At 44.7% G+C, this 23,641-nt stretch overlaps 1 protein-coding gene across 6 annotated transcripts in view; it reads right to left on the bottom strand.

Moving 5' to 3' along the window:
- The window catches only part of OGDH (oxoglutarate dehydrogenase), an 833,675-nt gene that overhangs the window by 610,430 nt on the left and 199,604 nt on the right, over window positions 1–23,641 (bottom strand). For 2 of the 6 annotated variants that reach the window (XM_069214267.1, XM_069214271.1), the window contains exon 5: window positions 1,124–1,168. The exons of the other annotated variants lie outside the window; for them this stretch is intronic. In XM_069214267.1, coding sequence (XP_069070368.1) covers window positions 1,124–1,168 — 45 coding nt within the window. The remainder of the gene's footprint in view (window positions 1–1,123; window positions 1,169–23,641) is intronic. 6 annotated transcript variants of the gene reach the window in all.

The following is a 23,641-nucleotide window of genomic DNA, read 5'->3' as shown; positions in this document are numbered from 1 at the left end:
CACAAAAAAGAATGAGACTGCGTAAATATCCACATACCTGGGCAAAACCTGCCACGGCCAAAGGTCTAGACATTCACAGCAAGCCAACTTTAATCTTTCTCAAATGATACAGGAAGCAAAAGCTGAATGCTTCAACTAACCCAAACGGTTACAAACCTCTAGTGGTATGAACAATATTCAGGAAAATTAGGTGTAGCTGTAATCTGTGCAGATCAATAACTCGGGGTTGCCCTCCTTTGGGGCATAGTCCTTAGTTGCTCATCAGGATCACAGTCACACATCATATTCAATCCTGAACATAATTTATTTAACATGGGAGGAGGATATTTTTTTTTTTTACAATACATATTTAATACAGAGCTTGATCACACAGGGTGGGCCTCTGTAAGAGCAACCATTAACACCTGATCCGTACACCAGCCTGTGTATTTCCCATCTAACCTCCAGCCCCATCCTTCTTTTCTACCCCTCTTTTTACTTATGTCCTCATGCCCCTCCCTATACTCACTTCGGAGCTCTTTGCTATCCCATCTTCCTTAGTTCATTTTCAATACTCCTTTATGAACTTTCCTTTCATGCCTTTCACATGCAAGCTTCTTTTCAAGAACTTCCTCCGCTACCTCATTTCCTTGTAGGTCTCCCTTTGGCCATCAGGCCCTGCAAATGGAGACATCAACGCCAATAAGAATGCATTTTTCTTTGCAAACCATCCTTAAGTTTTCTCTGTGCTTCTCTAAGAAAATTCATCAAGTAGTTAAGGAGGTTATGATCTACTACATATTAACTTGAGGCGTTCCTGAGTCCTCAGGAGAGTCTCATAAAATTTTCTATCAATATCCCCTCTTCTGCACAATACTCTTCCCATGTTAAATAAGCGGGATACTGAATTTCAAGGAGTTACAAAACACAAGTGCCAGCGTATCCACAAATTCAGCAAGTCAGAATTCATGGAATACAAACATGCAATCTCCTTGAACTCGAGTATTCCAAACAGGATGCTTCATTGCTCAAACTAAAATGAGTTCATTGTCTGTTCGTCCAATTGGTGCATGCTCTGGTTAGTTCCATCATATGACCAATTATGAACCAATGCCCGGGATGGTTAGAAAGGATGTCTGCATACCTCCCACTGTTAGAACTCTCAGCCGTTCCGTAAATGCTGCAAAGTCTGGTAAAGGGAAGTGCAGGCACACACCAGGAAAAAGACAGAAAGACCTAGTCAGTTAGTAAGGGCTGCTGTGGATGTGGAAAAACAGTTAATGGGGCAACATAGAGCCTGCATCATTAGCCTTACTGTGCCTAGTGACACTTTGCATTTTAATCTGTAGCTCTTGTCAGTTAATCTGCACCACGTTCTTCTGGTGAAGGAGCCATTTCAGGCTCCCATGCACATTCATAAGGTCAACTAGAACAAGAAGACAACATACATGGACAGAAGATACTTCACTATGAACAAGAGAATGCATTGAAGATGCCTAAAGCCCCTTCAAACCTCTGGTTTACAATGACTTTATTAATACGACCTTCAGGAGGGCCTAAAAAAATAATTGGCATTTTACTACTTATTTCATTAACAGGTACTTCAACCACAACCGGTTGGGTGGTGGGGGATAACTTTCACAAAATGCACCACATCTACAGTCTTGGCTGATTACAGATAAGTGTTCTTTATTTAAAAAAAAAAAAATGGATGTCTCATGAAAAATCCAACAATGCCAAGGAAAAGCTTACATACCTGTAATACCAGCCCAAAAGCGTTACTGCCTCTCATGGATGAACAAATATTGTTTACAGTCAGATACCGGAGAATAAGTTAGGAATCTAGGAATGATAAAAAGCTGGAGAAACAGACTACATACGTTTATTCAGGCTGCTGTCCAGTCAAAATATTGGACAAAAAAACTTTGAGGAGTGCAGCACCCTTCTCACCTCTACCTTTAGTTGTAGCAACTAACACCATGAGAGGCTAGTAGTGGTTCAGGACTTTGATGAAAGTTTTCTGACAACTGTTTAAAAGTTGTCCTTCTATTTTTGTGTTTGCATTTAAACATCAAGCATTTGCAATGCAACGGGTCTCGGGTTTGCTCAAGTTAGAGATATTAGCGTTGTAAATTTCCAACTGGACTTTTATTGCCACAAACTGAAAATGAAAGTAAAACAGTTGACATAAGTAAGCCAATTCAAAGCATCACGACCACTATGAACATGGGCGCGAAGGAGAGAGACAAAAGGAAAAAGAAGTTTGCTTGCAGTCAAACGTGTTGGCAAACGTGCAATTATCCATGTAACAGGGATGATGGCCAACGCGGTAACAAAACTGCCTCAAGGAGGGCCAAAAAAAAAATCATTTACCAATGAAAAAGTATTTTTGAAAGGCAAGCCCATGAACGAGTGATAGCGATGGGCGTGCGAGGTTAAAAGCCCACAGATAGATTACAACAGGCCAGAGTGCATGTGCGTTAGACTTAAAAAAAAAAAAAAAAAAAAAATAGGCATGGTAAGCTCCTGTAGGAAAAGGCAAGGAAGAATGGATTACTCCTATTGTGGACAAACATGCAATTGGAAAAATCAAACTGGGGCCCAGAGAAGGTCGCAGAAACAAACAATATACAGTTTATATGTTTTGTATCATAGGGATAGCTCAAGAAAATGTTTTTTTTGTTTACAATAAGTCAAACAGTCTATAAACTTTCGAGATTGTCATTTTTATCTGGTTCTAGGAATAAAAAGAAGATCCAAATCAGAAATGCAAAATCGACAAGGTCCTATTGTTCACATGCTCTTCGATCAGAGAAAATCGACTGGTAAGTCGAGAGGGACAAGCATGCCACATCCATCAGGAAACATGCATTAATCCAGAAACGTATTAGATAGGCTTGAATGAGAAGTAATGGACTGCACAAGAATTAACAGAAGAAACTATTGTTCCAAGAGTACATTTCTACGTTGGACACAGGAGAATGAGGGAGGGAGGGGAAGTTAGTTTGTGGTTGGGAGAGGGAAAGTCAGTTTGTTGTTGATTACCTTGTTTGTAGCTTAAGTGATATGTTTTGTTTCCTGCTGAAATTATATTAGGCAACTGCTGCTCACACGCCTTGGCCTGTCACAATGTAAAGCATTTTTTGCTACGGGGCCTACATTCCTATGTCTGCATCTTTGCTTGTATCAATGTCTGATTTGACTAGCCTTGTACTTTACTGAAACGCTAATAAAAACAAGTTATAAAACAAAAGTTTAACATCTGCCAAAGAACTTGCATCAAAGACTGTGAAGGGGGTACACAGCATTTCTGTATTAAATTGTGCTGGCTTATTATAGGTGACTGAAGCTTGTGCTCCCAGAAGAACATAGCCTCCTCATCCGTTGCTTCAGGATCCATATACGGAATATTTAGCTCTTAAGTGTTGTGTACTGGTTGTCACTGAACAATGCTGCAATATGGAACTAGTGACACCATCGTTTGTAGTTGTAAGAACATAGGTAGTGGTGAAATGGCTGAAGCAGAATCCACAAAACACCACAAGCTGACGTTGGCTGTGCAGGTGATTGCAACTTAACCTGAAGGTCCAAGGAGAGCTTGGAAAGTTTCTGCTGGAGGCATAAGTCGTGTGGTCGATATCTTTGTCGATTACTGCATTGTCGCCAGGTATTGTGGGTACATGTCACAACAAGCCAGTGTTAGACAAAGCCATTCAAGTTGGCAGTGGAGTGACAACCAACAGCAGTCTTTTGGCTGACAGAGTTGACTGTCTACAACAGTTCCTTGGTCAGCCTATGCTCACCCACCGGAATGACTGACAGACTAGTGTGTTTTCCAGACAGTTTAAGTTATCGAAGAACTGAGGACTGATTCTGAGGCAATCCTAGACCTCTACACCCTCATAAAAAGGTTCTTCATCCTGAGTAGGGAATACCCTCATCTTCTGTGAGTGCTTATGTACCCTTTCTTGTTGCTTAGAAGCAGCAGACAGCAACTGACCAAGTGAATGACTTTTAGGTGCAAGGGCCCCAGATCCTGCTTGAAAATCTTGTGCTCAGGCTTCTCGGATGACGACTTAGTAGGCTTACCTTGGTGTTTTGAAGAGCCTGCCTTCGTATTCTCCTTAACTATAGCCATCAGTGATCTCTCCAAGTCTTTTAATTTTTCGTTTGATAAATGTTTACAAATATCACAATCCTAAGATTTGTGATAACAAACAGGATAGTATCAGATTAGTAGGAGCTGGGGCGAGGCACAAGAAAGGGATGCCCTTTGTCTCCACGGACGTTTGCTTCGTTGTGGATCCTTTACCGTGACAACTTAAGGTCAAACCTGTCACACTGGGTAATAGATACACATAGCTGTAAACATCTGTTTTAACTGTATGCTGATACTCTTGTTATACTTATCCAACCCGGTAAATGCTATGCCACACTTATAGAATATTAGTAAGCTTTGGTGGTCAGGTCTATGTATAAATAAACCAAATTAGCTTGTGTTCCCCATTGGGCTATTTGGCAGGTCAGCCTTTCGAGCATTCCCACTACAAGACTTAAAACAAGGCCTTTTCTTATGTTGTTACTTGGGGGCAATGGAAACTCATACAGAGCAAAAATGACGAATTGAATATTGCCAAATTGATTGCTAATAGGGAAAGGTCACTGGATCTGTGCGTTTCACTTCCTCTGTCAACGGCAGGGCAAATAGCTATAGCAAAAAAAGGAGCACTGACAAGACGCTTGCACTCCTTTCAGTGTACTATGTATGGATTCCCCAGCTGTGTCTCGGTCAATGAAGATAGTTACTGAATGCCTTGATCTGGGGTAGGAAGAGGAGTAGGACCAAGATGGACGCGTTACTATGCAAGTAGAAGGGAGGCTGAAGACAGACATCAAAGCATATTCTATAGCAGCTCAAGTGCAGTTTGGGTGCTGGCTCTTTTGAGCCAGACTGGAGTACAGATCTGGAACTTTTGTGTGGGGCACTGACAAATTGCAGACCTGCTGGGGAATCTACTTTCAAATTCCAGAATGGCAGGGGTGTACCTCACCCAGTGAGAGATATGGTAATAATATGGAAGATGTTTCTATATCTACATGAGGTACACTGCTTAGGCACACATGGGACTTACCAGTGTGGCTACTCCCTGTATTTGCACAGCTAAATGCAGACACAAATATATCTAAATGGAGGGAGGGAGGGAGGATGATTACTAAGGGGGGGGGGGCTGTTTGAACTGGGTGCCGTGGGCTCATTGGAGGGCACAATGGAAGCATTTTGCATAACAAAGAATTCCCCAACACAATACCTTGTGCCAGACTGTGAACTGTTTCAGGAGATTTACACAGCACTCCACAGGAGTTGAATGTGCTGAGGTAGTCGTTGGTGCTGGGTGGATTAGTAGACTTCAGATTTTACATTACTCGCTAAGAGAATAAACCCAGGCACTCGTTAAGAACTAGGGAGAAATTAGAAATTCATTGTGGGGTGAAAGACCCGGACAAGCAGTGGTAAGGAGCCCTTGCACTCATACGCTAGCCTTCAAGCAATGAAAGGAATTCACCTCCCGCATTTCAAATTTTTACATAGAACATATATCACACCAGCAATGCTTCATAGGGTTAACTCGAACAGAGATTTTTGTTGCCCTAAGTGCAGTGATCAAGAGATCACATGATATTTCCACCTGGTATGGACATGCCTACACATAAGGGTGTTGCTGACAGGTATGTAAGTAAAATGTAGATCAGATTAAAATTGCTTCCACAGGCATTTCTATTAGGCAATGATGCATTCAGCATAAACAAAACCAAGATGTGTAATTTGTGTGTTAGCAGGAAGATATATTACAATACATTAGCTAACACGTAAGAAACCGACATTAGAACATTGGATTAAGGATGTTATTGAATGGTCTCTGGCAGAAGAAAATAGTATGAAACTTGGGGGGAACTGATGAAAAACTGCAGGGAGATCTTGCTATTTGGAAGTCATTGTCCAGGAATCCAATCCAATCTATCCACCAGATTCCAGACCCCTTTGACACCTTCCATACGATGTCATAAATATGTTGTAAAAGGCCAAATAGTATCCAGGAATTATAAGAGTGCATGATGTAAAGACTAACCAAGCATGTCAGTGTATAACACTGTTGTACTCCTGCAGCTTTATAGACCTGTAGGCCCTAATGTTATGCTTTTCTAGGAAAATAAATTAAATACGTCTTAAACAATCCTTAGGACTGCGATCGAGATGTAGGAAATGCAAGCATGTTAAATGTTGCTCCCCCATATAAATCTTTTTCCCCACAAGCCGTACGGCTTGAACAGATTTCTTCTGTGACATGTCAACCATGCTGAAACAAAAAGAGACTGGTTGAGAATGAGAAAATAATAAAACAAAATCTGAAAAAATTATTTTGTAAAGAGCTCTACCAGAATGGCTTTATTGCAACTGTCTTCCACCAGAAAAAGCCTCTGATTCAACACTAGTCAATGAGCAAAATTATTCTCCGAATTTATTTTTAGAATCTCCCATCTACCTGCTCTAACAATGTTAGCATAGGTAGAGCCTGATGTGACAATCTGAGAGGGCTTGGAATAAGAATGGTTGAAACCTCATGAGCAGCTGGGGCCTCCGTGGGTAAACTCCTTATGGTTAGGAAGGTAGCTTCAGAGGCTGTGTGGGGTATTGCATCACCCAAATAAATGCGTTCTTGGCTTGGTAGTTCAGTGTCTGGTGGCTTGAAGAGGGGGTGGGGGTTAGGGGGGTTGCAGGGATCACTTCAGGCGGCTAAATTTCAAAATGTGAAACGAGATAACCAGCAAAAAAATACCATCTTCCCTGCTTGCCCCACTTGTGTGGTCCAAGGCACATTTATTTCACAGGGCCTCATTTTTCTTCATTATAAAACACATGACAAACCTCAAATGTATTCTTTGATAATTTGGGGTCCTTGAGTCTGGTCCGGTATGTATGCTGGTTTTTCTACTTTTCATTTTGAGAACAGGTTTTAAAGTGTTAATTTTTTGGATTGGGATCTTAAATATACATTTATTTATTTTTTAAACATTTTATTGTTTTCATAAACATAAGAAACAGGGGGGGAACACATAAGGCATACATGGTTTTACATGTGCATTTTACACCAGTTTATATGCTGTTACATCCTTTGTGTCTTTATATATCAACTCTGGTCTTTAAACTGTCTCGCTCTGTATGTCATATATGTTGGACTTCATGCATTATTGTGGTGGTGCTTTCAAATTATTATGTCAACTTGTGTTCCTTACATTGAACGCTATTTTTAACTACCAACTACTGACTACTAATCAGACATCTTGGTGCTGAGGATGGATTTTCTATCGCTGCATTCTTGACTTATCACTTATCATACACTATTGATGTATGTAAAAAAAAAAAAATCCGGGGGGTTAGGTGGGGTGGGAGCATTCGACGATTTTATTATGTACTCTTGGTGATTATTATCTTATGGATATCACTGAGATGTCCGACATGTTCCCCTTTATCCAATGATATTAACTTTTCTACTAATTCATCCCATTCCTGGGCTATTGGGTATTTCCTACATCCAGCATTTTCTTCTCTTTTAAGGGCAACTCCTTCTGCTTTACCCCATTCTATTACCTCTGCCCTCCATTGGCTCACCGTTGATGCGGTCGTGGCTTTCCATCGCCTAGTCAGTAGGCGTTTAGCCAATAGGAGTGCTAGGTTTATCCATCTGGGGAAAACTTTCTCTTTTTTGGGACACAGGAGCATTCCCAGTATACATGTCTCCATTTTACAATATACAGTCTTCCCAGCTAGTGTATTTAGGGAGTTGGATATATTTTCCCAGTGTTCAGAAATGGCATGACACTTCCAGAGCATGTGTGTGAGTCCCGCCTCCTCCTATCTGCATCTAGGACACGTTTAGGGCAGTTCTGGGTATAAAATATGTAATCTGTTTGGGGTAAAATAGGCTCTGTGGAGTATAGCATATTGAATGAATTTAAATCTTGTATTACGGGATATTTGGCTTGGGTAGTCTAGTATGGTATTCCATTCCTCTTCTGATATCTCTTCCTATGTCTGTTTCCCATTTGATTTTTAATTCCGTCAGGGTTTTAGATAGGTGAGTTTTCAGTCACTTATACAGCCATTTAACCATGTGTGTCCCTTGGCCTATAGTATATATGGAGTGTACCAGTGCGTGTGTAGGTGGCGCTATATTATTCGGGGCAGAGTATTTGGTGACGTAGTGCGTAATACTAGCATGTAGGAGGAAAAGTGAGGTTGATAAGTTGTGTTCATGGATGTAGTCAGTGTGTGTTAGTAAACGTTGGTCTTTAAACAAGGAACCTATGAACGCTACACCTTCCTGTGCCCATTTCTGTAGTTGTGCAGGGGTTAAATTACCTATGGTTACTGGTAATCTCAACAGTGGGATATTGGGCGAATAGGGAGTCGTGCCAGAGGTGTTTTGAAGTGCCAGCTGCCAATATTGGAGTGCTATTTTCAACGAGAGGGGTGTGTCCTTGAACCAGGGTTCCGGGGCATAACAAGGAGTGCAGATTACCCTTGTCTAGCATCTGTTGATTATAGTTTATTTCTTGTAAGTTTCGGCCGCTAAGCAAGCACGCCAGCCATGGGAGCTGCTCAGCTATGCAGTAAGCCTTAAGTCTGGTGCGTTCATCCCTCCCTGCTCTACCGGCAACTGTAACTTAGACAGGCTTATTCTGCGTCGTCCCTTCCCCCATATAAGTTCCAGCAACATGGAGTTGAGTAGTTTAAAATATGACTCCGGAACTTTCACTGGTAGATTAGTGAAGCAGTATAGTAGGCAGGGTAGTGCCACCATTTTGGCTAGTGCCAACCTTCTCGCAATTGAAATTGGTAACGTAATCCAGAACTGGATCTATGTTTTAAGTGAGGAGAGGGCTCTTTTCAGGTTACCTTCCAGGAGGTCTTCTGGTGTGTGATATACTTGAATCCCAAGATATCGGAAAGTGTCCGTTGCAACTTGTAGTTGGTGATCTCCAAATGGTAGCGTGTGGTCTCTATGTGGCTCATAGAATGAGAAAGCGATGGATTTGTTATAATTTATGGCCAGTCCAAACAGGGGTCTGAATTCTTAAAAGATATATGGCGCTTTGTTAGGGTTTTGGTTAAGATCTTTGATAATATAATATTGTCAGCGTATAGAGAAACTATGTGTTGTGCATGATCTATTTCAATGCCCCATGCTCCGCCCTTTTGTCTCAATAATTGTGCCAGAGGTTCTATGGCTAGGACAAATAGTAAGGGGGATAAAGGGCAGCCTTGCCTTGTGCCTCTATATACTGAATAAGTGTCTGATATATTTTGTCCTGTACAAGCTCTGGCTGTTGGTGCCGCATATATTAGGTAGACCCATTTAATATAGTCCAGTGGGACCTGAAACTTCTTTAGTACCTTTATCATGTATTCCCAAATAAGTGAGTCGAAGGCCTGGCGGAGATCTAACGAGAGACATCCCGCGTGTGGGAGCTTCTCCCTTGCCGCATCCATCACCTGGTATAATCTACGCACATTTAAGGAGGTGTTACTCGTTGGTACGAAACCGCATTGGTCTGTGTGTATAAGATTGGCTATGTGTGGTAGGAGCCTTTGTGCTAGAATTTTTGCTAGGATTTTATATTCCATGTTTAATAAGGATAGTGGTCTATACGATGAGATATCCGTTGCGTCCATACCTGGCTTCAGTAGGGACGTCACTAGTGCCTGCCCAGTAGTGTCTGGTAGTCGTCCTATTTCTAAGTATGTTTGATATAATCGCTCCAAGTGTGGGGTGAGCTGCGTGCTGAATAGTGAATACAATTCTGCTGGTAGTCCATCTGTTCCTGGCGTTTTATTGTGTGCCATATTTTTAATAGTTTCCCTGATTTCCCCTTGTGTAATTTGAGCTCCCAATATCTGCCCGGCCTCTGCGCCAAGTGTTGGAAGTTTCATCTTAAGTCCGGAAAGAGTCAATTTTTCCCTCTGCTATTGGGGGCGGGCGGAGTATAAAGCCATGTAGTAATCTTTAAAAGCCGTATTAATGTCCAATTGGGTAGTTATATCATTGTGTTGTATTGTCCTGATATGCAGTATGGGAGTGGGGGCTATCCCTTCGCGTATTGGTCGTGCTAGGAGTGATCCTGCCCTATCACCTTCTCTGTGCATCCTTTCCTTATATCTAATAAGATCGAATTTTCTGAGTTTTTCTACCAGGCGGGCGTGTTCAGATCAAAGATCCTGCAGTGCTGTAGTGTTGGTAGGGTTTATGACCAATTCTTTCTCAAGGATACCTAGCTTTTCTTCTGCCTGTGTCAGTTCCCTCACCAGAGTTTTTCGTACCTCCGACACTGCTCCTATTATAACCCCTCATATAACCACCTTAAATGCTTCCCATTCTATTAGCGGAGAGGAAGCTGAGTCTATATTATTATGGAAAAAGGTCTTGATTGTCTGCGCCAGTTCCTCCCGCAGGACAATGCCTTCTAAAATTATGGGGTGTAAACGCCATGTTGGGATAGGTGTGAATGTTTGTCCCCATTTCATTGTCACTTCTAAAGGGTTATGGTCTGATAGTGTCTTCGCAAGGTAAGTGGTTTTGGTCATTTGCATCTGTAGTGACTCAGTGCAGACAATCCGATCCAATCTCATGTGTACTTTGTGGGGGTGGGAACAGAAGGAATACTCCTTCATGTTAGTGTTTCTTGCCGGCCATACATCTGCTAGGGACCATCCCTGTAGCCATATCTTTAGTGTGTCTGCTTGTCTCCGTGCATTTGTTCCTGACATTGGAGGGGTGTTCCGGTCCATGGTAACATCTAACACCGCATTAAAGTCCCCCCCAATTACCCAGGGAATATGTGCCCATAGTGTTAGCACTTTGGATAGGTGTTCTAGGAAGGCGTCTTGCGCAGCATTTGGTGCGTATATGCTGCCCAGCACCACTGGTTTCCCATCCAAGTTGCCCATGATTAAAACCAACCTGCCTTCCACATCAATCTTAGTATCAACCACTTCTAAGGGCACACCAGCTCTTATCCACACGGCAGATCCTCGTACAAATGCAGAGTATGAAGTGTGGAAGATCTGGCCTCGCCATTTTTTACGAAGTTTTACTGCTTCATGTGCAGTAAGATGAGTTTCTTGTAAATAAACAATATGTGCTTTGCGGCGATTTAACTGTGCAAGGATTCTGTGTCTTTTTTGGATACCTCCCATCCCCCTCACATTCCAAATTATATTATATTCACGTTGTGTATGCATATTTGAGTCTGGTTATGTGCATCCGCAGTAGTTTATGGCCCCATGTTGGTCTATAGTTTCTGCAGAATAGTGTATCTGGCGTAGGTGTAGATGTCTATCTTAAAAGCAAACATACTTATACTCTAGTAGAAATGCCAGGCAAAGCCTAAACTTGCTTTGCCAAACAATTACATAATACATAACCTAGGTGCTACAACGAAGCAGCCAATTCGTGCTAGAAGGGGCCTGCGCAATGTGGCGTGGATCAAGAATATGTCCCGCTGCCAGCGGGTTTGTTAGTGATAATGTGAGAGAAAAAAATCCAACGTGTGCCAAGGAGCTCTACCAACCGGGCCCACCACAATTATTATAGGGGGGAGGCAGGGGCCTGACCAGAAAACAAAATAAATATTTTGAGAATGTTATTATGGGGTTACATCTGCTAGAAGTCTCTAGCTAGTTGTGGAGTAATGTCTGGAAATAGAGCCATGCTCCCATCTGAGTCTGACGCCGGTATGCTATCTATTGAAGAAGCAGTTCTGCAGGGAGAGGAGTTCATCTCTCGTAGGGAGCCTGCAGTTTGTAATGCATTGTTTTGTCCCTCCAGGGCCTGACGCAGTGTTGGGCATGTTCTTTTCCAGGACGTTTGGGCTTTATTCCGTTTGTCTCTACAATGTTGAGGAAGTTGTCCTGAGTGGTGGCCGCTGTTCTGTTCCTCCGCTCGTGAGTATGGGAAGTTTTCGTCAAGCCAGGTACACACCAGGTCGGGTGAGTCAAAGAAGTGCGTTTTCTGGTTATGTGTGATGCAGAGTTTTGCTGGGAATAGTAGAGCATATTTTATCTCCATTTTGCCTAGTCTTTGTTTTATTATTTGGAAGGATGCCCTGCGTTTCTGGACTGCCAGGGTATAGTCTGGATAGAGTGAGATCTTGGCATTGTCAATTATAATGGGATCTAACTCCCTCGCAACCTGTAAGGCGACATCTCTATCCCTATAGTTCAATATTTGTGCTATTACAGGTCTTGCTGGGGCTCCTGTTCTCTATGGCTTGTCGAAAGTCTCTGATTTCTTTTAGTATAGTGTCCAGCTTATCCATATTTTCTTTCGCCTGTGGCGTCGGGTTCTGGCTCCGGGGAGTTGGGGGTCACACCGTCATCCATTGATTTGCCCTTTGTGCGGCCCATTACCGGACTTCACTGTAATGTTCTTTTTGTCTTACACCTCAGGTCAGATTTTCATACGTTCATTCCTGGCGGTCTCTCGGGTCCTATTGTTCTTATAGCTTTTTATGAGGTTGTCAATCTTATTTCTGGAATATAGCGGGGGAGGGGTCTTGGAAATGACTTCGAGAGTTATTCCTTTTGTGTGCACTGCAGTAACACTTGTCACTACGCAATCTAGTTTTTCACCCTTTCCCCTGCGCTACCACCGACCGTTCCAGCAGTAGTCTGTACTCTCTGGCAGGGCAATTCCCCTGTGATTGGTCCTCCGCTTAGCGGAACGCTTTCGCCATGTCATCAATTGAAATCGCAATAGGGCCCAGGTTCCAGCTCAGTCCAAAGCGCCTCCTCAGCAATAGAGGGTTTTCTCTTAGTTCTACGGCTGTAAGTGCTGCAGGCCTTTCGGTGTGGTGTGCACGGTTGCCGGGGCTTTCAAGGGCGTGGGGGGGGGGGGTGTATGTGGCGGCAGCCCGATCGACAAGCAGGTCTGTTATTCGGTCAATTTTCCGCCCTCAGCCGCATCCCCGCCCACCCCAACTCACCGCTTTTCTGCAACGTCAATCCTCATCCCCAGGCCTATTCCGTTCTCCGCATCCATTGGTGTTGCGGGTCCTCCCACGTGCCGCCCGGCTTCTAGCGCGACCACGGGTAGGAAGGGCCCTGGGCCGCCGGGTCGGCACACAGGGTGCACCCCACAGCATGGCTTCCCACTTGTGACCCCTGGACAGGCATCGCAAAATTTAGCCTATGAAGTTGTTAAAGTAGAGCAAGGAACAAAAGTTCAAGTGCTCTCCAGTGAGCCTTTTTAGGTTGACGCATGCACTGCCTGGTTCGCTAAGGACATCTTGGGGACATTCAGAAAGCTTCCCGGAAAATGTTTTCTGCCTGTTGCTTACCGCTGGCTTTATGATTTGTTACTAACATTTTGTTTATTTCTATTTGCTGGCTTTATTTGTTTTAGGCTGTCTGGCTACAGTTTGTCCCTCCTGAGGAGCAAGACCTTTTCATACTATACGTCTTTGTATTCGTCCACAAGTGCTTCTTTCTGTAAACAGGCCAGTACATCTCGTTTTTATCTTGTCACATTTGCTGTATTGAAAGACAGAAGTCAAATGTCAGGCTCTGTCTTCCAAGAGCTGTGAGATTACTTTTCTTTCTCTTACTTCAAAGTGAGAGGATTTGTGTGACAATCCTGCTGGGTATCCAAGTGAAACGAAAGGTTGTAGAATGTTATTTTTCCAGCACACAACAACATTTCAATGTCTGCAAATTAAGTGTGCAAATATTTCAGAATTTGCGATGCACAAATGAAGCACATTTTTGTTTATAATGCTGAAGTGTGGAGGAAAAAAATTTATACAATCAAAACAAATCATTACACTAGGTGAATCAATTTCTGCACATATATAGTTTCAGTAAAACTGTGTCTGTGCAAATGTGATTGTGATTACAATTAAAAATGTGTTGTCTAATGGCAGTGCTCTACCACTCCATACACTCCACTTTGCACTTCTCACCGCTCCATGCTACTCCTCTTGGCTTTGCCTCACCATACCACTCCGCACCCCTCTGCTCCATGCACTACACCACTGTACTCTTTGCCCTTGCACCCTACACCACTCCAGTTTAGGCCACTCCACAACTCCACTCTACACCACTTTGCACTCTATGCCAATACACGCTACGCCAATGCACTCTTCTCAGTACCACTCCACTCTATGCCCTTGCACTCTGACAATCTAATGTACGCCACTCTAATCTACATCATTACACTATGCCATTACATTACACCTCTGCACTCTACCCTGCACCACTATACTCTGATACAATATACTCTATGCCAAGGCTCTCTGCACCGCGCTAGGCCACTGCACTCTATGCCACTCTACACTACATCATTACACTCTACACCACTGCACTCTACCCTGCATCACTCCACTATGCCACTTCACTCGAATCTGAAACAACTTACTCTACGCCACTACTCTCCACATGATCTACAGCACTGCACTATATTCCACTCTCCAACACTGCAATCACTCTAGTCTGCACCGTTGCGCACTCTACGCTAGTCTACTCTGCACTTTACTTTGCCGCACTCTACACTACTGCACTCTATGCAATACTAATCTATGACACTGCATTCTACAACGCAGCACTGTACAATGTTGCACTCTATTCCACTATGATCTGCGACACTCTACGCTCCTCCTCTGTACGACACTCCAATATACAACGCTACGTCACTCTTCCCCATTCCACTCTACTTCACTCTACTCCACTCTGTCATACCACTTTATAGCACTCCATGCCACTCTCCTCTAAGCCACTAACTTTAAGTCATGCTGAACAGCAGCCATGCTTGTGTAGAACATGGTTAAATAAACCGACTAAGTCAATAGGTCTTACACAGGCAAGACCTAGTGGCTTTGCCAATGCTTGTTCAATTTTTTGTACCCCACAGCAACAGTGTACCCCCCCCCCCGGCTGACAGAAATCAACTCAGAAGTGAAATTCACTCTGCAATGAAAAAATGTTGCCACCTTTCGTAAACTGGGGGACTGGGTACAAGCTACCTTTGCAGCGTGTTGTGAAGGCAGTATGCTCGAATAGAACGCCACAATTGCAATGCATTATTTATGTATGTTGCATGTTGAAGGGGATGGCAAAAACAGGAGTCGAAATGTCTCTACTGCATCCTTAGGGAAGAGGTAAATAAGGAAAAAATGAGGAAATAAAAGGAAACAGTTAATTGATGACAAGGGACAGCAGAAACTAGCGAGGGAAAAAAGGCCACACCAGATAGACGGGTGAGAAATAACAGACAGACAAGAAAGACTACATAGGCTGAGAGGAAAAAGGCAGGTGAGAGATGTGAAAGGCCGAAAAATGGGACATACAATGCTAAGAGAAAACCAGAGGAACAGACAGGTGTGAGAAAGGTGACAAAGAAACCCTTTAGAAAGAGACCCCAGAGAAGGTGGACATCTGGGAAAAAAAAAAAAAAAAAAAAAAAAAAAAAAGACATCTGGGTGGAAGAGGTGAGACAAAGGTAAGAGAGAGCATCAGAGTAGAAGACAGGAGTAAGAAGTAATAAAGAGACAGGTGTGAGAACTCAGGAGCGAGAAGAAAACCGATGTGAAAGAAATGTATGAGTTAAGATGCGGGTAAATAACTATAAATTAAGGGCTGTCAGGGGTCACGGTTGGGACTCTGGCTTGCCCTTTGCAATCACTGGCACTGTTTTTGCAGTAACCCTGTCCTCGGCAGTGGAAAGATCAGTGTCAAGAACACAGGACCAAGCGACCTTATGCACAATGGGGCTGCACCTCCATGCTTCCTCCCATATTAATTAGTAAAATTAATAAAGAATAGTCTATGACCAAATTCTGACTCTGACATACAAGAGTTAAGTTTTGACATATGGGTCCATCACTCATGGAATATGGGCAGCACTAATGACAAAATTGTGGCACTGGCATATTGGGTAGAGTATTGAGAGAGGACCACCCATGCCAAAATGGAGGACAAGACATAATGAAAGTAATTTCTGACACATGGAGACATTGATACCACATTCTGAAAAGAACATGAGTCAACATATGGAGAGTGCCATGTTTCACTGGCCTTGCACATCATGAAAGAGCTTGAATAGTTAATGAGTGCCCTCTCATAGCATATGCCTTTTTAGTACATTTATGTCAATTCTTTAAAATGCAGTATTCGACTATTATTTTTCAAAATTTTCCTGGTGGTCGGGGACTACACCCCAGAAGAAAAATAGTGTCCACATGAGAGCGGTTTACGTTCTGCAGCTTCCATGGGGAACCAGGGCATTACATTTAGATTTTGTATTGCAAAAAAAGAAGAAAAAAAATTGCTGTGAAATGCACACGTTTCTACCTACATAAACAATTAACTAAAAACAAATTGTTTAACCATTGCTGCTTTGGTTCATTATTGTTAATGCATGGTAAGCGTTGTGCTAATAACCTTCACGACTGCTTTGCACAAGTGATTGTGCCTTGCAAATGATCAGCAATCAAAATGTTTTGGCAACAGGAAAACAATGCACTAGGGTCTTGCATTTGTCAGAGTTACAGCTGTTGTAAACTCCCAACTGGATTTTTCCTGCATCGAAAGGAAAAAAACAGCGCGATCGCGCTGTACAGTTCACACAAAGTGCAATTATAAACGTAACGGCAAAAGTGCAATTAACGAAGCACTAGACTCCTGCCCAGCGAGAGAGTGCGCTCCAAAAACAGAAAAAGTAGTCCACAACCACAGCGAGCCTTGCATGTTTTCCATACTTGGTCGCTGCACTCTAAGAGGGCTAGCCACGGAAAAGGCATGACGTATGCGTGCCTTCGACTAATCAAAAGAAGTGGATTATAACAGGCAAGCCAACTTGCCAATGAAAGACACTGACGTGACGTCGACAGGGCTCCAAGCCCTTTTCTGATACCTACAGCGTCTCGCTAGCGATATGCATGCACGAGCACATGCGACGCAGGCTCGACCCTAAAGAACAAGTTACTTACCTTCGGTAACGAGGTATCTGGTAGAGACTATCTAGCTGCAGATTCCTTACCTTAGAATTCCCTGGTGTCAGCTTCGAATCCGGAGTTTTTTCTGAGCAGTACCCTGCGCGCGCACCATCATGCGACGTCGTTCGGATCCGCGTGCGTCGACCAGCTCCTCATGCGTCGTTGGAGCCGTCTATGATGTCACGGTTGTCTATATAGACGCCGTCTCGGCGCGCCTACGTCAGTTCTTTTCCACAACTTCCCACGCCAGAAGCGCAGAGTCATGGAAGAACCAACCATTATGGATTTGACCTCTGACTGTTTGAAGCAAAAATTATTTCATGCCTTTAAGAAAGGCAAAAATGCCAAGATCAAAAATATACACACATATATGTATACATACACATATATGTATACATATACATATACATACATATACACACACACACACACACATATATACACATACATCGACATAAGAAAAATATTCACAGAGCGGGAGGCTTGGGCGGGTGTAAGGAATCTGTAGCTAGATAGAGTCTCTACCAGATACCTCGTTACCGAAGGTAAGTAACTTGTTAATCTGATAGAGACTTCTAGCTGCAGCTTCCTTACCTTAGAATAGATACCCAAGTTATAACCCATGGCGGTGGGTCTGAAGGAGATTTACACACCAGAAAGTCCTGCATAACAGACTAGGCAAAATGCCCCTCTTCTCACCTGACTATCCAGGCAGTAGAGTTTTGCAAACGTGTGCAAAGAAGCCCATGTTACAGCCTGACAGATGTCCACCACCGGTACGCCACGTGCTAACGCAGTGGTAGCAGCTCTCCCTCTAGTAGAATGAGCTCTCAAGCCCTCGGGAGGCTGCTTCTTTGCCAGAGCGTAGCATATCTTTATACAGAGAATGACCCTGCGCGAAATGGATAGTTTCTGCACTGCCCGACTCTTCTTTGCACCAACGTAGACCACAAAGAGTTGGTCATCCACCCAGAACTCTTTAGTGCGGTCAAGGTAGAACGATAACGCTCAGCCGATGGAGACGCTCCTCTTCCTTAGAGGAATGCGGTGGTGCAAAGAAGGTGGGCAGGGTGATATTTTGACCCAGATGGAAAGGGGATCACCACCTTGGGGAGGAAAGAGGCACAAGTTCTTAATACCACCTTGTCAGGATAGATCGTGAGGTATGGTGGTTTTGAAGATAAAGCCTGTAGCTCACTCACTCTCCTGGCAGATGTAATTGCCACCAAAAGGGCAGTCTTAATAGGAAGCAGCTGGAGAGGACAGTTATGCAAGGGCTTGAAGGGAGCACACATAAGGAAGGTAAGAACCAAATTAAGATCCCACTGGGGCATAACGAAAGGCACAGGCGGGAATAGATGCACAAGCCCTTTCAAAAACCTCTGTACCATAGGTGATTTAAACAGAGATGGTTGATCGGGCAACTGAAGAAAAGCCGATAAGGCTGCCAGATAGCCCTTGAGAGTCCCCAAGGAGGAACCCTGCTGGGTGAGAGACAATATAAACAAAAGGATGTTAGACAGAGAAGAAGAAAGAGGATCAATAGACCTCTCTGAACAATATGAAACAAAATGTTTCCAACGGCAGGCGTAGATCAACTTAGTAGAGGGATGCCTGGCTGCCAGAAAGACATCACAGACCTCGGGAGGGAGGTCATAAACCATCAACTGTCGCCACTCAATCTCCAGGCATGAAGGCGCAGAGTTGATAGGTTCGGGTGGAGAACCTTCCCCTGCCCAATCCGGAGCCACTAGGATTACTTGGGCCCGGTCGTTCTTGATTTTCTTGAGAACTCTGGGCAGAAGTGGTACAGGCGGAAAGGCGTACAGGAGGCCTGAACTCCACTCGCGACGAAAAGAGTTGCCTAGCGATAGCCCCCTTGGAAACTCCAATGCGCAAAACTGCTGACATTGCATGTTCTCTGCAGAGGCGAACAGATCTAACCAAGGCTCTCCCCACTGCTGAGAGTCCTTGCGCCACCTCCGGATGGAGACACCATTCGTGATCCTCTAAGCATTTTCGGCTGAGTTGGTCTGCTCTGGCGTTCAGAGAACCTGCCAGGTGTTGAACCACCAGGGTCATGCCCTGCTGTTCCAGCCATGTCCAGAAACAGAGCCTTTTGACAAAGGGTGCACGATCTCACACCACCCTGCTTGTTGCAGTACCACACTGCGGTGGTGTTGTCCGTGAACACCTGCACTATCTCCCCTTTAACAACAGGAAGAACTGCTTTTAATGCCAGTTGGATCGCCCGGAGCTCCAGTAAATTCATATGGGGTCCAGGTTCCGCCGGAGACCAAAGACCTCTGACCTCTGCTTCTCCCAGATGGCTACCCCATCCCAGAAGTGGTGCATCTGTCACTACTGTGAGATATGGCTGGGGAAGGGAAAGGAGTCTGCCTCTGACCCAATCGCAGTTCACCAACCACCACTGAAGGTCTTTTGCAGTTCCCTCCGAGATCTGAACTGTTGGTAAGATTCCCCTGATGCTGCTCCCACTGGAACTTCAGGTCCCAAGGCAGAACCCTCATATGCCATCTGGCATGCTTCACAGGATGTAGGAGGCCATCCGTCCCAACAGGCTTGGATTCTGTCTCACCGAAATCCAGGATAGAGGCCGAAACATTGGTATCATAACCGTAATATCCTGGACTCGCTGCTAGGGAGAATAAGCCTAAAACTGCACTGTGCCCGGAATGACTCCAATGAAAGGTAGCTTCTGAGAGGGAGTCGGGTCTGACTTTGTTACGTTTATAGTGAACCCTAGCGAATGCAGGAGGATCGCCATCGTCTGAAGGTGGTTGACGAGAGCCTGGGGAGTAGGAGCCTTCAACAGCCAGTCACCGAGGTAGGGGGAAGACTGTAATCCCTAAAGTGCGCAGATGAGCTGCTACCACCGCCATCACTTTGGTGAACACCCAAGGGGCACTGGTGAGACTGAAGGGGAGAGCAGTAAACTGAAAGTGCTGGTGGCCTACCTTGAACCGCAAGTAGCACCTGTAGGCAACTCCAACAAAACCGAAATCATCATTTTCAGCCCCAGCAAAACCATATGGGATGACTCCCGGTGGCCCACCACCCTAGGCCCCGCTGCCACCCCCGCAAACCACGCATGCAACCTCGGCATCATCCTGGGCCCCTCCCTCTCAATGACCCAGCAAATCAACGCCGTCACCTCCTCCTGTTTCAACACACTCTGCATGCTGCGAAAAACCTTAAAATGGATTCCCATAGAGAGCAGAAAGACCGTCACCCACGCACTCATCAGCAGCAGGTTGGACTACGGGAAAGCCCTCTACGCCGGCACCACACTCAAACTCCACAGGCGGCAGATCCTTCTCCTAGCTCGCCCCCAAGGCCTGGAACTCCCTCCCCGCCAACCTCCGCAAGACCCAGGACCTCCTGCTCTTCAGAAAAAGCCTCAAGACATGGCTGTTCGAACAGTAACCCTCCTCCTCCCCCCTCCCCCCACAAGCACCCGGAGACCCTCACAGGTGAGTAGCGTGCTCTATAATTTTTTTTGATTGATGGGGATGTGAAAATACGCACCCTGCTGGTCCAACAATACCATCCAGTCTCCTTGGTCTAGGGCAGATGAGACCTGAGCAAGCGTGAGCATCTAGAATTTCTCCTTTTTGAGGAAGAGATTGACGTCTCTTAAATCCAATATAGGGCAAAGACCCTTGTTCTTTTTTTGAATCAGAAAGTAGCAGAAATAACAACCACTGCCTACTTCTGATAACGGGACCCTTTCTATGGGTCCCTTGGCCAAGAGAGCTAGAACTTCTTCGGAGCAAGATTAAATGATCCTCCATCAGCCATTCTTTTATGGAGGCACAAAGGGAGGGAAAGACTAGGAGAGGGATTAGCCCTTCAGTATGATCTGCAAGACCCATTTGTCTGATCTTATGGACGGCCAGTGAGGGAGATGAAACTGAATCCTCCCTCCAACTGGTCATGTGTGGTCTTTCAGAATCATACTATGAGGACTGGGTGCTGTGAAAGAGGGTGTCTGGGTGGTTGTTGACCCCTGGCTAGACTCTCTTGGCCTGACGCTGGAAGTTGTGTTGACGAAGGACGGTGGCTGACTTTTGGGTGGCGTGGTACCACACCCTTTCCAAAGCCTCGAAAGGAGCGAAAGGCAAACTGCTGGCGAGCGGGCACCTTTTCTCCAAATAGGCACGGGCCATTGAAGGGCATGTCCATGAGGTTTGCCTGGAGATCCCCTGAAAAGCCAGGCGTACAGAGACAGGTGTGGCGAAGAAGGGCCACCGTCCATGAAATCGCCCTACCCAGTGAGTCGGTCGTGTCCAAACCACACCGTATCGTAAACCTACCTGCATCTCTCCCATATTTTACAGCTTGTGTGAGTGTTCTGCACGCCCTTCGGGACCTGGGGCAGCATCTGTGCCACAGTATCCCACAAAGTATGGGAAAAACGGCCCAATCGGCATGAGGTATTTATGGGCCTCAATGCCAGGCTGGAGAAAGAAAAAAAAATGTCTTTCCAAGCTGATCCAGCCTCTTGGATTCCCTATCCGGTGGAGCGGGAGGGGAGGCACCATGGGAAGTGGAGGCCTGGACCACCGAACTATCTGGGATGGGGTGTTGGGTGAGGAAACTAGGACCATAAGGAGCTGGCCGATGGTGGCGTCTGATTGTCTTATTAATAGGAGCACCTCACGCACCACCATAGCATATGAAGCACCCTCCTCCCTAGCCACAGTAGGAGGTGATAGCATGCCAGTATCTGGCAAGGTATCCAGTCCACTGGCTTCCCCTAGTTTCTCATACCAGTCCAAATGCTCCAAACCAAATTCCAAAGGGTCCTGAGACCCCTCCCATTCCCCTCCTGTGTCTGGCTGATCAAAATAAGCCTCAGACATTTATCTAGCCCCTGTCAGCGCAGTCAAAGTCCGATTCGGCGTTGTATGATGCCGTTCTGGCTCTGGATCATCAGGGATGAGGATAGGGCTCGCTCCACCAGTGGTTGCTGGCACAGCAGGGAGCGCCGACGTTGGGAGCGACGCCTGAGGAGGTAGACTCTACTCGGCGTCACTTTGGATCCAGTATCGGATCCTGGAGTCCCCAGTGGCGTCAAAGATGCCAGTGTCAAACCCGATAAAGCCCCTGCAGACCCCGCGGCGACCAAAGGTGTGCCAGCACGGGTAGCCCGCTCAAATATGAGGCACATGGCATTGTAAAACTCACTGAGCTGAGGGGGGGGGGGGGGCTCAAAGTCACCAGATGTCGACTGCTGGGCTACCATAAGCTTCAGACACCACTCTCTCAAACCTTTAGGAGCCATGGCCTGGCAGTTGGAACACGAATTTGAGTTGTGGCCTCTGTCGAGGCACCAGAGATATACCTGGTGAGGGTCCATCACAGACATGGTGCAATGGCATGCACCACACTGCTTGAACCCCATCTTCCTTGATGTCATCCTCACACAGACTTCGAAAAACTCTATAAAAAGGTTGGAAAAAAAAATGCCAAAAAAAGTCAGAGGGTAACTCGAATCTGGACCTGCGCTTTACCGGCACAGAAGGAAAAGTACTGACGTACGCACACCGGGGTGGTACCTTTATAGGTGACCATAACGTGTCAGGCTGCTCCAACGACGACGTGCAGATCAGAACGACGCACGCGGATCCTAACGATGCCACCCAATGGCGCACGCAGGGTACTACTCAGCAACAAATTCCAGGTTCCAAGCTGGCGCCAGGAAATTCTAAGGTAAGGGATCTGCAGCTAGAAGTCTCTATCAGAGGCCTGATTTTAGTAATGCAATTAGGGAAAGAACTCGAAATTTCTCAATTGTTAATTAAAAAAAAAGAAAGAATTCACCTTTCTTCCAGCTATTCCCTTCCACAAAAATACAACAGATATAATCTCTTGTGAGAAGACATTTACTTAAAATGTCATTACAGAGGTCAGACTATGGCTTAGAAAATAAAAGATGACAGAATACTAAAAAAATAATGAGACCAACAGAAATATGGGTAATCTGCTAAACAAATTCAAATGGGAATTTTCACTTAGCACAGTTCACTGAATTGCTGTTTTTGGCATTCTCAAAGACGTAGGATAATTATTTCAGTTGCCTGTAAAGTCTTACACCCGATGTTCAGAAACGCCATTTCATATGTTGCACCATTAAGGGTATAAGCAAACAAGGGGGGCCGTTTATTAAAGTTCTCAGTTTATGTATAATTGAAGAAGCTTGACAGAGCAATCCCAAATCTTAAGATTATTTTTTCAGAACGTTATATTAACACTTTAATAAATAGCTATTCGTAGTAACCGACCATTCCAAAAATATTAGGCAGTGAAAATGGTGTAGTCCATTCTTGGAAAGCTAGGCCTCTGTCACAATACTGGTAAGAACAGCTTTCTGCTTAAAACAAATACTGTACGACAGATCAAACACACATCAAAACTCTATGGTACATCACTAATGTAAAAAAAAAAACAGATATGTGCAACATTCCACCAGGAGAAAAAAGCCCACTCTATATGTTTGGCATAAAAATCTGAATTCAAACAGACCGGACACTGCCCTATCTGTAGTCAACCACAGCATGCCGCTATGCTTGATGGACATTTACAAACAACA

Source organism: Pleurodeles waltl, chromosome 11 (genome assembly GCF_031143425.1).
Source record: "Pleurodeles waltl isolate 20211129_DDA chromosome 11, aPleWal1.hap1.20221129, whole genome shotgun sequence".
Classification (NCBI taxonomy): domain Eukaryota; kingdom Metazoa; phylum Chordata; class Amphibia; order Caudata; family Salamandridae; genus Pleurodeles; species Pleurodeles waltl.
The sequence above is the reverse complement of the archived record's forward strand: the minus strand, read 5'-3'. Positions and strand labels throughout refer to the sequence as shown.